This window comes from Vigna unguiculata, chromosome 8, assembly GCF_037176805.1.
Source record: "Vigna unguiculata cultivar grain cowpea cultivar isolate G323 ecotype 2 chromosome 8, ASM3717680v1, whole genome shotgun sequence".
Taxonomy (NCBI): domain Eukaryota; kingdom Viridiplantae; phylum Streptophyta; class Magnoliopsida; order Fabales; family Fabaceae; genus Vigna; species Vigna unguiculata.
In genome coordinates this window covers 10,410,549-10,426,271 of record NC_140799.1, presented here as the reverse complement: position 1 = coordinate 10,426,271, position 15,723 = coordinate 10,410,549, and the positions used below count along the sequence as shown (strand labels likewise).

The window sequence follows — 15,723 nt, the reverse complement described above, 5'->3', positions numbered from 1 at the left end:
TAACCTAAGCGAAGCAGTGGGCTTAGCTTGGGCGAGAGGTCCCCAGCCTAAGCGAGTTTATGTGAATTATTGTGTTTTCATGTGCTTGTGAGTGGGTTTTGGATGTTTATACCAAGGTAGGTATGTATATGCATGTGTGTGGTGTGTTGGCTTGAAGGATTAAGTCCATTAGGGGTTTGGGACGTGCTCGGTGGTTGGACACATGATGGGCATGGAACTGGTTGAGTTCCCGTCGGCTACTAATGGGCGAGGTGTCCTTAGTATGGTGATTGCATGTGTCGGGCGCACGATGGGCAAGGAACTGTGATGTTCCCGTCGGCTACTATTGGGCGAGGAGTCCATAGTATGGTGATTGCGTGCGTGCCAGGGTCCAAGTGTGAGACTTGGATGTTTTTACTACAGACGAGGAGTTTGTAGGGCAGGACTATGAGCGAGGTATGCTCATAGGGTTGGACCACGAATGAGTCAGTTTCGTGGGAGCACAGGGAAGTCCCAAGACCTAGTTCATGCATATGACTCATGACGGACTATGAGGTCATGGTTGGGTGATTATGAAATATGAAATTAGTTATGTTATTTTGGGTTGGGAAACATATTTATACTCATGTTTCTTTATATATATATGTTGTGCATAGCTCACCCTTTCTCTGTGTGTGTGGCGATGATCGGGTAACTTGTTATCCGGAGCAGATGATGTGACAGGTGGGCCAGGAGATGCTTAGACTCAGAGCGAGGGCTAGCATGGGATATTATGTAGATACATATGTATTTTGTTTATTATTTTATCCTTGTGAAGATTATGTAAACTTGGCAGGAGCCATTAACTTCTATTTCAGGTTTATGAATTTTGGACTCCTGGTTTTATATAACTCGTATATTTAAAGTTTTAAATTTCTCATGTTTTTTTTTGGGAAATACTTCATATTCAATGTGGAATTTAATGAAATTTCGAATATTATTTATTTTATATCAGTAATATTCTTTAGGGATGTTACACGAGGGAAACGCAACAGAAGACTTGGATTTGGAGTTTAACACTCATATTGCTCTCGTATCTCACCGGTCTAGTAACCCTGGGAGGAGAAATCCTCATCTAAAGGGAAATGGGAGCTAAGATCAACGGTGGGAGTGATCTCAACCGAATTTAACATTCATTAAAGTTGGGTGTTTACAAATAATGGCTTGCCCTTTATAGAAGAGAGGCAACCGGAGAATGGAAAGAAAGAAGAAAACGCTATCTAACATCCTAACAGCGCACCAGAGGGAAAACAGTTCGGTCATCAATCCCTAAAATCTAAGGAACGACGTGTTTGACGGAAGAAGAACACGCTGGCAAAGGATTGATGGTTCATGCGATGCTGGTGACTGAAACCCTAACAAGGAGGCGCGTTTCAGGGGAAGAGAGGGCTTTCTCTCATGAACCCTAGCGGAGTGTTTGGAGAGAGAATGGGCTGCACGTGTTTCCCTTTTGTGTTATTGGTCATGCAGAGGCTTTGAAGAATTGGGCTCGGCCTAATAAAAGCAGGATGTTGGCTGCAACAAAATTGGGGTTACACATGAAGAGGTGCAGACTGTCACTTGCAGGAGTGTGAAGGTGGAGCGTGAAGATGTTGCCACACAAAAGTGAATTTGGGTTGGCAGAGGCTGAAGGAAAATTGGGCCGTGACAGTTCCAACATTCTGGCCTAACAAAGCAGGCTTATCACACACCAATATCCATGATGCGCTGATGCAGAAATTTGGACTGCACTTGAAATTAACCAAATTAGACAAACATTTATTTAATAAAAGAAATAAAGAATTTAAAACAAATGGCCTAGACATTGGCCAAATGCTATAAGCCTTATTGGGGTCACATCAGAAGGTCACACCATCTTTAGTGTGAAATGAAAGAATAACCTCTATAAGATTGATCTGTTAAGTCTTTGTAGGCAGAAGCTCACTTACTTGCTTTTCCAAAGAGGATGAAAAATATTCATGACATAAAAATATGAGACATTTAAATTTAAAATATATTTGGAAGCTTTCAAAACCAAATAAACTATTGATGTTTTTACCAAAAAATAAATATCTTTTGAAAGTTATTAATGATCCTTTAAGCATTATAAAATGAGTTTTGCATGTTAATAAGAAAATAACTTTACACTAACTATGAACACAAACTAAATAATATTGGGTTAAATGTGCTTTTAGTCTCTAAACTTTGACATGAAATTGTAATTCTTTTCTGTCCCAAACTTTGATATTGTTTGATCCCCAAACTTTAAAAATTAATGAATATAGTTCTTTTAACCTATTAATGTTAATTTTTTTGGACTTAAATAGTGTTCCAAGATGACATTGGAGTTGGAACGTGTCAAACATATAAACATCTCAAACGTCATCCTGAAATTATTTGACACGTCAAAAAATTTAATGCAATTGGATCAAAATGACTATATATATTTATTTTTAAAGTTTGAGAACTAAACTATATCAAAATTTAAAACATGGATCTCATTAAAATTTAGGGACTAAAAATATATTTAACCCATTAATATTCTATCTCCAAATGACATTATAGTACTTTGATTATTAAAAATAGGTTAAAATACCCTTTTGGTCCCAATTTTTGTCAATTTTGTTCAATTGGGTCCTTTCTTGCTAACACCGTTTAAATCATTAACGGCCATGAACAGTGACTGTCACGTGTCACTTTATATTTTTTTTTTGATTTTTTTTTAATTTTTTTTAAATGCCCACCTGTCAATCCAATAGCGTGTCATGTGTCAAAGTCAATGTTTTATATTCAATTTGGTCCCTATATTTTTTATTTTTGTTCAATTTAGTCCCAATTTTGTTTAAAATTTGACCAATTTTGTCCCTATCGAAGATGTGACCAAATTTAATTTTTATATCAGAGTTATAATGATGTGAATTTTAATATATTATATAAAAATATTTAATAAAAAATGTGAATTTTAATATAAAAATTAAATTTGGTTTCAATTTGGAGAGAGACCAAATTGGTTCATGTTAACAAAAATTTGGACTAAATTAAAGAAAAATAACAAATATAGGGACCAAATTGAATATAGAACATTGACTTTGACACGTGACACGCTGCTGGATTGACACGTGGACATTTAAAAAAATAAAAAAATTCAAAAAAATTCAAAAAAACCACAAAGTGACACGTGATAGTTACTGTTCATGGTTGTTAATAATTTAAATAGTGTTAGCAAAAAAGGACTTAATTGAACAAAATTGACAAAAATTGGGACCTATTTGAACAAGAAATCAAAATTAGGACTTATTTTACAAAAATTAACAAAAATTGAAAAAAAAAAAGTATTTTAACCTTAAAAATATAAAAAGATAATAAGTATATAAGTATAATAAACAAATGTATAACATGAAGCATTAAATGCAGCGAAGATTAGTCCATTAAAGGGTTAATATATAAGCTTTTAAAACTTCCCTTTTAAAATTATGGTGAGAGTGTTAATATATATAGGTTTTTAGATCTTTTACATTTAGAGTTAAACATACGAATATGAATAATATATTAAAGATATAAATGATTCTTTAGTTTAACATCTATTTATGTAAATGCTTTTGAAAATCTGTATTCAATTAGATTCTAAAAACAAACTATTTTAAACTATGAGATAAAAGATGACTTTTAAATTTATGGTAAAATAAAACTTAAGCTAACTTTGAAGAGATAATAAAAGGATGTTCACTCAAACTTTTATTTTTCATAATATTTTTTATCTATATAATATTTTTATAGTATAATATATAAAGCGAAAAATATATGGTGATGAAGAGCGAGATGATGGTTGGGATGGACGGCAAAGCATGGTTCATGTAGAAAACAGAGAAAGAGAGAGGGCAAATGGAAGAATAAGATTTGACTTGAGTGTGCTCGAACTAAATATTATAAAGAAGAAAGAAACAGAAAACGAAAGAAAGGAAGAAAAAGGAAAGAGAGAGAAGAAAAATTCAATCAGATCGAATACACTCTTGACGTCCGCAGCAACACACCAATCTCTCTCTACTTTCTCTCTCTAGAAAGGACCTAAGCGTGAGAACACAGTAGGGCCCTTCACTGAGCAACAACGAGAAGAGGAAGGAGAAACCCTAGAAACAAAGGACCAACTCAACTCAACTCAGCTCTACTCGGCTATACTCAGCTTAACTCAACTCAACTCTCCATATTTATCGGCACAATTCAAATTCTTTTTCCATTCCGTTCTCATTTTTTTCCTCTCAGAACTGTTTTCTCTTCGGTTTCAACTCGGTAGGTTCTTCTGAGTTCAACTCGCCTCCTTTCTTCTGAGTTGTGGATCGTTGATTCGCTCCACCTAGGGCTCGACCGACCCCTTTTTATTTCGTTGCTGTTTTCTTTTCTTTTATTTTTTTTTTCTTTTAAATTCAACCGCGCATTTTAGTTTGATTAAATTAAGTGAAGTTTCTTTTTATGTGTTGATATAATTCTTTTTCAATTACGACTTGGTTGAGGGAGAAGCTCTAATTTGTTATTTTGTTTGAAGATTTCGGTATTTAGTGTGATTTACTGTATTACTTTGTTTGTTTATTTATTTATGCTAATTGTTACCGGGTGGTGTTTTGTTGACTGTTGTTTATGATTTGGATCTGAAAATTGGTGTGTTGTGCAGACTCATGCGGAAGGTGTTTGGAGAGTGCACATTTCAATGTTTGAGTTTGTTTCGGAAGCGCAGCAAGGGCTTGGACTTTGGGTTGAAATGAAACGTTGTGTGGTTTGAGTGTGAGAGGGTTTTATTGTGGTAATTATTGGGCTTAGGTTTTGAAAGGGCAGTGACAGTGAAGAGAATGGTTCCTCCTGGGCCCCCTACGCCTCTTGGTGCCCAGTCTGTGCCGTCACTTTTGAGATCGAATTCCGGAATGTTGGGGGGTCAAGGCGGCCCTGTGCCTTCACAAACTTCGTTCCCTTCGCTGGTTGCGCAGCGAAACCAGTTTAACAACATGAACATGATAGGTAATATGTCTAATGTAACTTCCTTACTGAATCAGTCTTTTCCGAATGGAATTCCGAATTCTGGACTAGCTGGCCATGGGAGTAGCCAGCGCGGTGGAGGTGTTGATGCTGGGGCGGAATCAGATCCGCTGTCTGGTGTTGGCAGTGGAATCAATTTTGGTAATACTTTGCAATCGAATTTGGGTAACCCGGGTTCATCCGGTCAGGGTCAGGGTCAACAATTTTCAAATGCTTCTGGTAACCAGATGATGTCAGATCAACAGCATTCCCAGCAACTCGAACTTCAGAGTTTTCAGCATAGTCAACAATCAATGCAACAGTTCTCTGCTCCTCTGAACGCTCAGCAGCAACAGCATTTTCAGTCAATTCGTGGTGGAATGGGTGGTGTTGGCTCGGTTAAGTTGGAGCCACAGGTAAACAACGATCAGTTTGGGCAGCAGCAGCAGCAATTGCCCTCAAGGAATCTTGCTCAGGTGAAGTTGGAACCACAGCAGCTTCAAACAATGAGAAACATGGCAGCAGTAAAAATGGAGCCTCAACATACTGATCAGCAGTTTTTGCATCAGCAGCAACAACAACAGCAGCAACAGCAGCAGCAACAACAACTTCTCCACATGTCAAGGCAATCCTCTCAGGCTGCTGCTGCTCAGATGAATCATCTTTTGCAACAGCAGAGACTTTTGCAATATCAACAACATCAGCAGCAGCAACAGCAACAACAGCAACTCTTGAAGGCAATGCCTCAACAACGACCCCATCTACCGCAGCAGTTTCAACAGCAGAATTTGCGGTCTCCTGTGAAGCCACCTTATGAACCTGGAATGTGTGCTAGGCGGCTGACCCATTACATGTATCAGCAACAGCATAGACCTGAAGTGAGAATTATTCTTGATATTGTGTTTTCTCTAAATATCTATATCTTCTGTCTCATTAATGATGCATCTGCACTTAATTTTATGCAGGATAATAACATTGAATTCTGGAGGAAGTTTGTTGCTGAGTATTTTGCTCCGAATGCCAAAAAGAAGTGGTGTGTTTCCATGTATGGAAGTGGCAGACAAACTACTGGAGTTTTCCCTCAGGTCTGCTGCAAGAGAAAACCTTATAAACTATTTCTGATGCCTGGATAACTTCATCTAAGTTAGTCTCTTGATTATTCAATAATGTCTGTAGTCCATTCTCCATTCTACTATTTTCCTTTATTTGCATCTTGATTTTATAGTTATGATTGCCATATTATTATGTGTCAAGCTACTATTGTCTTGAACACGAGAATCAAGGTGCAGCCATGTTAAGTTCATGAAGCTAAGCGTTAGTTTTAGCTAACATTGATTTTTAAATTTTTTCAGGATGTATGGCACTGTGAAATATGTAATCGCAAACCTGGCCGTGGATTTGGTAAGTTTTTATTTTAATTTTTCAGTTTAACTCAGTCCTATTATGTTTTGGTCGGCTACTATCTTACCGTTAGTGATTTTGAATTTTTGAGCATTTCAAATGTTTACAAATATGATTATGCTGCATTATCCCCTTTCTGAAGTTTTTATGTGTTTTCAGAAGCAACTGCCGAGGTTCTTCCCAGGCTTTTCAAAATAAAGTATGAAAGTGGTACTCTGGAAGAGCTCCTTTATGTTGACATGCCTCGAGAATACCATAATTCCTCTGGACAGATTGTCTTAGATTATGCAAAGGCAATACAAGAAAGTGTTTTTGAGCAACTTCGTGTTGTTCGTGATGGTCAGCTTCGAATAGTTTTTTCTCCAGACCTGAAGGTTGTGAATAAGAAGAATTGCCTTTAGATTTTAACTACTAGTCATTACACATTATTATTGATATTTTCTTAGAATTACCTTTAGCTTTGAACTAAAAGTAAGTAAACATTATTATTGATATTTTCTTAGAATTACCTTTAGCTTTTAACTAAAATTCAGCATACATTATTACTGATATTTTCTGTATTTCCAAAAATAGTTGACATTTTGTTTGTTATTTCCTTTTCAGATATGCTCTTGGGAATTTTGTGCTCGGCGACATGAAGAGCTCATTCCTAGACGACTGTTAATACCTCAGGTTTGTGATAAAAAATTAATTGTAGAGAGACTTTATTTCCTGATGATGTATCAATATATGAATACAAGACGTTTGTTATGATGGTCAACTGATATTTTAGGCTTAGAATTTAGAGACTTTTTATGTTTGTGATATGTATTGTTCAGATTAAGGAGAATTCAGTTAAGCAGACTTATATATTTTGATTATTGGTTTCGAAGACAGTGACAAAGTGTTGTACACGATGGTTATTTATTCTTATATGTATTCTATTTTTGTATGCAGATTAGTCAGCTTGGAGCAGTTGCTCAAAAATACCAGGCAATTACTCAAAATGCGACACCCAATTTATCGGTTCCAGAGTTACAAAGTAATTGCAATATGTGAGTCCGCTTTTCCTTTTTGTTCTTTCTGCTTAGGTCTGAGCTGCAGTCTTTTATTAATGATCTAATCGTGAAGTTGTTATATATACTTGCTAAATTGTTCCTGCTCTTAAAACTTGTAATAATTTGTTTCTTAAGTGGTAAGTTTCTGCATCTTGATTTCCTGAATTGTTACTAGATCTTTTATGTGAATCTCATACTGAATGTGTTCATAGTGGCTTCTAATAAAGTCTTACTTTTTATTTTATGGTATAATAAGAGAACAAATGTCCTGGCTTATTTACCTATCCTTGATTCATACATATATTTAATGGAAGAAGGGGCAAACATTTGTGTTTTCAATGTCCATAGCAAATATCTCTCCTTAAAGTTTTTCATATGTTGTTCCTGCCAGTGCATTTGTCTTAGACTACAAGAACTTAGGCATTGCTACACCAATGTTACTGAAATTGTGTTTTACATCGTGAAGTCATCCAATTCTACAGTCTTGTATAGTACTTTTGATTCAAATTGCATCTGATCTAGTACAGTAAAATCACGGGGATTGTTGAGCAAATCGTGGAATTGTTCAGATCTGAGCTTTTTCGGTGTCTCTTATGCCATACTTCAAGCTTGTTCAACTTTTCAGGTCAATGAGTTTTCGATTAAAACTCAAACCCAATTGAAATATAAGGACACAATGTTTTTCTACATAAAGTTTCTTAAGAAATTCAGAAACCACTCACACTCATGGACTCATTACAGTGGTATGGTTTTTCTTCCACATCTCCTTGTTCGCTCACTTCCAAAAGCATGTTCAACTTCTTGGGTCAATGAGTTTCCGATTAAAACCCAAACCCAATTGAAATATAAGGACACAATGTTTTTCTACAGAAGTTTCTTCTCCTTAAGAAATTCAGAAACCGCTCACACTCGTGGACTCATGCCACCAGTATGGTTTTTCTTCCACATCTCCTTTTTTTGTTGGAAAGCAACTGTAGTTACAAGTCATGCCACTGGCACGATTTTGATTTTGCATCTTATTGGTCACCAAAAAGCAATCACAGTTAACGACAAATGGCACTCACGGTTTTTCTGGTTTTTCTTCACAAAGGAGATAGAACTAATGAAGATCCCTTGATTTTGTTTTAATTTGAGTCATTTATATAAGATGAAGTTAAGCTTGCAGAAGTAATGACAGAGTGATCACTTTTGTTTTAATTATTTGTGTTATTTGCATATGTGTGTGTGTGTGTGTATATATATATGTATGTATGTATATGTATATGTGTGTGTGTGTGTGTCAAATTTTTGTAGAATGTAAAATCTACTATTCTTGTTATGATCCCACAATTTAGGATTTTGAGTCCTTCACAATCTTTACCGTAATCTCGATTTTAACTATCTACCTTGTGCTACACAAACATTTTTTTTTTTTCATTTTGAAAGAAAATTTTGTTCCTAGGTTTTTGTGACTTCTAAACTCTGGTGTTGGTATTAAGAAATTTGCATGTGTAAGTAAGCTCTCATCATATTTAGGCTTTTAGGGATGTGTCGGATATGCCTACTTCTTATATTTGCTTATACAACTTTTCCTTGATCCACTTGTGGTCTAACAAAAGCAAGTTCACTTGATTTGATAATCTCTTTTCGTTTTCCTTAATTTATGAACTGCTCGAATGCTTTACCAGGTTTGTTGCATCAGCCCGTCAGTTGGCAAAAGCTTTGGAAGTTCCATTGGTCAATGATTTAGGATATACTAAGAGATATGTGCGGTGCCTTCAGGTAATGTTCTACTTGTTGAGATGTGTCCTTTAATATTGAAAGTTGAATCCTATTGTGATTTAAACTGCTGTATATGAAAAGATTGATAACTGTAGATTTTTATTTCTTATGTCTAATATTTTCTTGGCAATTCTCAGGAGTGGTTATGAAATTGTCTCTTTAATTACTTAAATTTTACCTAAAGACAGTTTTATTTTTAGACTTTCCATGGATAAGTAAATAAAAAAGTTATTGGGAAAATTATTGAATCTTGAGCTTATGGAAATATGTTCTCAAGTGATTTGTTTTGAGTAATTAGGGTCTCCCGAGTTAACTTGACAAACCTTCCTTTCTATCATGTTGCAGATATCAGAAGTGGTAAATAGTATGAAAGACTTGATAGATTATAGCAGAGAAACGCGAACTGGACCCATGGGTAAGTTAATGATCTTTTTACTGGTTTGAAATACATTTGTGAGCATGGATGTTAGTATGATTATGAAATAGTGTCATGTTTTATAAAAAGCCCCAGCTGTCTTATCCACATATTTGTTGCAACGTTCCATTTTCAAATTGAAAAATGGGCTTCATATAGATGCGGAAATCCTCATTGCTTACACCTTTATAGTTTATGTTGGGCTAAATTATTTATTTAGTTCCTATTGTCTCTGGCTAAAGAAATTCAGGTTAGTCTCAACTTACAAAAGTACAGGTTTCTACAATTATCCAGACTATGCAAAATGATCCTAACTGTCAGATGTCATCATGTCTCTATGATAACCGCGTTAATCCAAATTAAAAATACAAAGTATACTGGCAAACTGTTAGGATCCAATTCAAAGGTACGGGCTCATATTGGACAAGGCTTTGGGCCTCCAACTAGATAACCTAGTTTTTTTGGTGTGACTCTCCCAAGGTTCTTATCCCTTGGTATAAAACCTTCTTGCATGTGTCTTAGCGGCAAAAGAGAGGAGCCAGTGGTGACTCCAGCATTGCAGTGTTCACCCCCAAAAGGCTAGTGCATAGCCAACCTGTGCTGAGATGGGAGACTGCTAAGAGTGTTGGGATATCAAGTCCAAATTGTTGGATGAGACATGAAATCCACATTGGTAGTATGTGATTGTAATGTGGGGTTTGCAAGGTTTGGGGCTCTCTATCTGCAACCACTAGCTTTTCTGGTGTGGCTCTCCTAAGGTTCTTATCGTTTTTTAGGTCTCTGTTAGTAATAGTTATCTAGTAATTTTAATGAGTTAGTCAATTAGACCTGTGAGCTAGTTGGTTGAAGAAATAAAGGGAGGGAAAAGAGAGACCATCTTGTAATTTGCAAGAGAATTGAAGCCTTTGGCATTGGGGAGATTAAAAACCTTCAAATTTCTGCAAATTATGCACTGTTATGGACCATGCCTCTAGCACTGAAGTTTATTATCACCAAACACCCAGATGTGTTTTACTCATGTGTCAAAACCAACAAAGTGAGTCAAAGGAATGGACCTTAGTGATGAAGGAAGAAAAAACAGAAGGTTCTTTTTCTAAGTTCACGGACCAAGAAGAAGGATGACTCTGAAAAGGGATGGAAGTGATTTTCTATGATTTGTGTGTTTGACCCATATTTGTATTCATCGTAGGAACATTTGAAAAAGAATTTTTGGCAACAATTTTGATGACTTGTTGATTATGCTTTAACCAACCTGAATACTGATATGGACTTTTAGCAGCAGCTGACATCGCTCTGTCTGTTAGTGTTATTATGTCTTAGCATTTTTTTAGTTTTTGTTAATGAGTTTTTAGTTATGGTAGCTGGTAAAAGAAATAAGGCATGTTAGAGAAGGGGGGGGGGGGGGGGGGGGAGTGATCACCTTGTCAAAAGGCTCCAAATCTCGCAAATGACAGGCATGACATACATTTTCTGAAAACACAGAAGTGTTGCTTGCCAGTCCATGTGAGCCAATTATGATCATTATTTGGATTTTTTGTTTGTTTATTCATGTCAGTGTGAATTATTGATGTTGACTTTATTTGATGTCATCGTGTTATAGTATGATTTGATTAAGAATATAAAGCACTAACCTTATTTATACCAATAGTCAATAAGGAAACAAATAATGAAATATACGGAATATAGAATCAAATAATATAATATGTATTGTGTAAGCCAGTCATCTCATCTGTGCTATCGTACTATTGGACCCTCAACAATTGTCAATTACTGTTGTACAGTTTGCAGAAGAACTAATATACAAACTGGCCTGTTCTCAGATCGCAACAAGAATCGTTATCAATTGCAAAAAATATGTTCAGATTCTATCAATGCGGTCTCTCTTTTAAACTTCCAAATTCTTTTAGTCATTGAGTCAAATGGAAGGTTTGTAGTATAAATCCTAGCCAATTTATCTCTATACAAAGCATTGTGAACAAAATGGAAGGATTGATGCTGCTAAAGAACATCCTGACAAACATGTTTGGATGGAGATGAGGCTAGTGTCTAAGGTTAATCACATTTATTAGGGTAGATTGCGTTTGTGAAAAAATTGGGGTCAAATTGCATTTTGGAACAAAAACCTTGCAGGTGCCAGGCTGCACCTGGGATTGAGCTTGATGCAAGCCAGTGTCTAAGGTCAGTCATGTTTGGAAGGGCAGGTTGCATTTGTGAAAAATTGGGGCCAAAGTGCATTTTGTAACTAAAACTGGCAAGTGACCAGGCTGCACCTGGGATTGAGTTTGTTGCTAGATCATATTTATCAATTCTGTATATTATAAATTGCTGTAGTAGGTTGAGCTATTGTGAAATTTTATATGCGAGTTAAACAATTCATAATTTCAATGTGCACGTATACACAAGCTCATAAATAAAACCCTGGAAATTATAGACATTCATATGTTAGTTACGGAGAACAGAGAAATCATGAAAGGTCTGTGAGAATGAGCATGTACTGTAACATAATGACAAGGTGGAACAATAAGTAAAAGAAAATATGAGAAGTTAGACAGTGAACTGAATAGAACCAACACAGCAAAGCATTTCAGAGAACAGAGCAAGATCAGAAAGTACTGGAAAACGATAGAAATTTACCCTACATGGCATCTGAGAGTAGAGGCTCATGTTTCAGAATGACAAGGGATAACATAATATCCGAGATGGTGGCAGAGAACGGTGTCAGATTAATTAGATGTATTATGCATGAGCAAGGTCGAATCACATAACAGAGACTAGGGCTCAAAGAAGTGACGAGACGAGGTTAGGAATGAACAAAGCAGGTCAGTCTATAAGGGTTGGAAAGTACAAATTCCCCCCACCTACCCACACCAGAACCAATGAAGTGACACTGAATTTCAGGGGTGTCTTTGACCTGAGAAAGATGTGTCGTTGACTTGTGAATATAGTAGCACACTGACAATGGACACAATTTTCGCCATGGAAAGCACTCCACTTTGGTTATGTTGGTCCAACACAACACAACATGGGAATAGTGCTGCTATCACGAGCTATTATGTATTATGGGCCAGATCACATGGGACAACTGTGGTCCAATCACATCTGACTAAGAGCATCAGGCTTAGACAATGTAGATTTATTTATAAAAGATGAGTGGTTTTAAGAAACTGAGCTGCAGAGTATTCTAGGTCTCTGAAGATGATACTGCAATTATACCATATTGAAGAACCAAACCACTGGCCCTTATTTGTGTACTAGATCATCATGCTAAATAAAGAAACAAGTAATTTTATAGTAGGAAATATGAAAACAATCTGACAAGATAGTCTAAGATACTCTAAATTATTCTAAAGATATAATGAAGATACTATTGTAATTTTCCATATATCCTAACATCATATGGCGTAATTCTTTTTTCTCATTCTGGGAATATGCTTGGGTATTTAATTGAAATTGTCGGGAAGTTTTTTTAATGCATAATTGCCAGTTGTTTGACTGTAATAATACTGATTTTAGAATCGTATTTTTGTTGCATTTTATCAGACAGCTTAGCAAAATTCCCTCGGAGAACAAGTGGTTCATCTGGACTTCATAGTCAGGCACAACAGTCTGAAGATCATATGCAGCAGCAGTCACAGCCTCAGCAGCCACTCCCGCATATGGTTCCCCATACTTCAAATGGTGATCAAAATTCTGTGCAAACTGCTGCGATGCAGATTACTTCTACCAATGGTGTGACAAATGTAAATAATTCTGTGAATGCAGCATCTGCATCAACCACCACAAGCACCATTGTTGGACTTCTCCACCAGAATTCTGTGAATTCTAGACAAAATTCAATGAACAATGCAAGCAGCCCTTATGGGGGTAGTTCTGTTCAAATTCCATCCCCAGGTTCGTCTGGTAATGTTCCACAAGCGCAGCCAAATGCATCCCCTTTTCAATCACCCACACCATCCTCATCTAACAATCCACAAACATCTCATCAAGCATTAACTTCTGCAAACCACATGGGTACGGCAAATTCACCAGCCAATATTCCCTTGCAACAACAACAGACTTCTCTCCCTGCTGAAGCTGACACAACGGATGCCCAGAGCTCAGTCCAGAAAATCATTCATGAGATGATGATGTCCTCCCAGATGAACGGCCCAGGTGGAATGGCCGGTGCTGGTTCTCTTGGAAACGACATGAAAAATGTAAATGGGATTCTACCAGGGAGTAACAATAACGGTGGGCTTGTGGGTAATGGGGCTGTGAACAGTAATTCAGGTGTTGGGGTTGGTGGTTATGGCACAATGGGTCTTGGTCCATCTGGTATGAGCAATGGAATGAGACCTGTAATGGGACATAATTCCATGATGAATGGAAGGGGAGGACTGGCATCTCTTGCACGGGAGCAAGTTATGAATCAGCAGGACTTATCAACCCAACTACTTAGTGGGCTAGGAGCAGTAAATGGCTTTAATAATCTTCAATTTGATTGGAAACCATCTCCATGAGAGCCTTTGTAATCTTGTGGATGTTGCGATTCTTGGGCGGCTGCTTGTGCAGCATCACAAATGCTAGAATTGCCTTCGCCCCCCTCGCCCTCCAGATGGCACAACACAATGGGGTCGTCATAGGGTCCTTGTACTAATCTGTTGTTTTTATATATATAAAAGTGAAAATTTGTTGCCTGGTTGTTTGGCTCATGGGGCTCATTTTTCTTTTGAATTCAATTGTAACTTTTTTTCTTTTGTATTTTTTAAATATCTTGATGGCATTCACAACTTTTCCATTGCATACGCAAGAAAGTTGATGCTTCGGGCCGCAAACTGTAAGTGATTAGGAGCATGTAATTATGTTCGCCGGCAGTGGACAAGTCCGGCACCATGCGACGGAGGTACTGCTCAGCTCGAAAAGCCATGAAGATTGGAGTTTTCCTTTTACTCCTAAACTTGGAGTAATTGTGCCAAATTAAAGCATGGCGTGAGAAATCATTTGTTCGGTGATCGAATTTGGGACTAAAGATTCTCCTCCGTCCAGAAATTATACAATGTAATCTTTACAAAATGTTGAAACGGATATGGATACTAAGTACTTTTGGTGTGATGAAAACCATGAAATGAAAATGAATGATGGTCCATAATTTATGGTGGATTTCCTTATTATAAAATTTGTTTGGCAAAGTCTTCCTACACCTATACATTCTCATTTATTCTATTCGAATTGAGTAATTCAAAAGTAACCAATCAATACTTTTTAGATTATACATTTAAAAATATTTTCAGATTATATAATCTGAAATTTAAATGACTTCAAAATATTTTAAGATATTTTTGAATTATATAATTCAAAAGTTATTTATTTTAAAAAAGTGTTTTTAAATTATATAATTCAAAAGAAAATTCCATTCCTCCTAACCCTCGAGGGAAGTTTACTTGTTGGCTTCTGTGTAAACTTTTCCTTATCATTCTTGTTAAGATTATATATAATTCTGTTATGGTTAGTTACTGTAGTTTGTTATACATCTTCTGTTGCGCTAGTATAGTTAGTTCTAGGCTTGCCTATATTAAGACTTTCTCTCTCTGTATCAACACAATTCAATATCATGCAACGTTTTGTTTCTTTCTCTCTCTCATAATCATAACATGGTATCCAGAGCTTATTTTTTTTTCACCATGACTTCCGCAAACACTACCCAATCTGATATTGCCTTTGTGCCTTCTTCTTCGTCCTCCCTCCATTTTTTTTCCCTCCACCCTTAGCATCAAGTTAGATGATGAAAATTTTCTGGTCTGGGAGCATCAAATCCTGGCAACCATTTACGGTTTGCATTTCTTCCATTTTCTTGATGGCACTCCAGCTCCACCCAAGTTCTTGACGCAAAGTGCAGCAGAATCCTCCATCATCAATCCTGCATATGTTCACCATCAACAGCAAGATAACCTCATTGTAGCGTGGCTATTGGGCTCAATGTCTTCTCCTATGTTAACAAAAATGGTAGGTCTTCGTACGTCGGCCGCTATTTGGAAAAAATTAACAATATACTTCGCAAGTCAATCCAGAGCGCGTGTGAAAAAGCTGAAGCTTCAACTAAAAGTGTCCAAGAAAGATCGTTCCATATCT

At 36.6% G+C, this 15,723-nt stretch overlaps 1 protein-coding gene across 2 annotated transcripts; it reads left to right on the top strand.

The window, feature by feature from the left end:
• The first annotated feature begins 3,832 nt into the window (after positions 1–3,832).
• On the top strand, positions 3,833–14,295 carry LOC114193429 (transcriptional corepressor SEUSS-like). Of its 2 annotated transcripts, XM_028083227.2 has the most exons (11): positions 3,833–4,284; positions 4,664–5,879; positions 5,967–6,086; positions 6,354–6,402; positions 6,562–6,776; positions 7,006–7,074; positions 7,339–7,436; positions 9,107–9,200; positions 9,546–9,615; positions 13,156–13,293; positions 13,378–14,295. In XM_028083227.2, the coding sequence occupies exons 2-11, from the start codon at positions 4,839–4,841 to the stop codon at positions 14,112–14,114; spliced, it is 2,631 nt and encodes an 876-aa protein (XP_027939028.1). In that variant the 5' UTR covers positions 3,833–4,284; positions 4,664–4,838; the 3' UTR covers positions 14,115–14,295. The 2 variants fall into 2 exon arrangements, with proteins under 2 accessions (XP_027939028.1, XP_027939027.1); XM_028083226.2 differs by having other exon boundaries at positions 3,834–4,284; positions 13,156–14,295.
• The last annotated feature ends 1,428 nt before the right edge of the window (positions 14,296–15,723 follow it).

Coding starts and splice junctions, on each gene's coding strand:
- LOC114193429 (XM_028083226.2), top strand. CDS start 4,839: ATGGTTCCTCCTGGGCCCCCTACGCCTCTTGGTGCCCAGTCTGTGCCG. Junction 5,880..5,966: donor AGCAACAGCATAGACCTGAA/GTGAGAATTATT, acceptor AATTTTATGCAG/GATAATAACATTGAATTCTG. Junction 6,087..6,353: donor CTACTGGAGTTTTCCCTCAG/GTCTGCTGCAAG, acceptor AAATTTTTTCAG/GATGTATGGCACTGTGAAAT.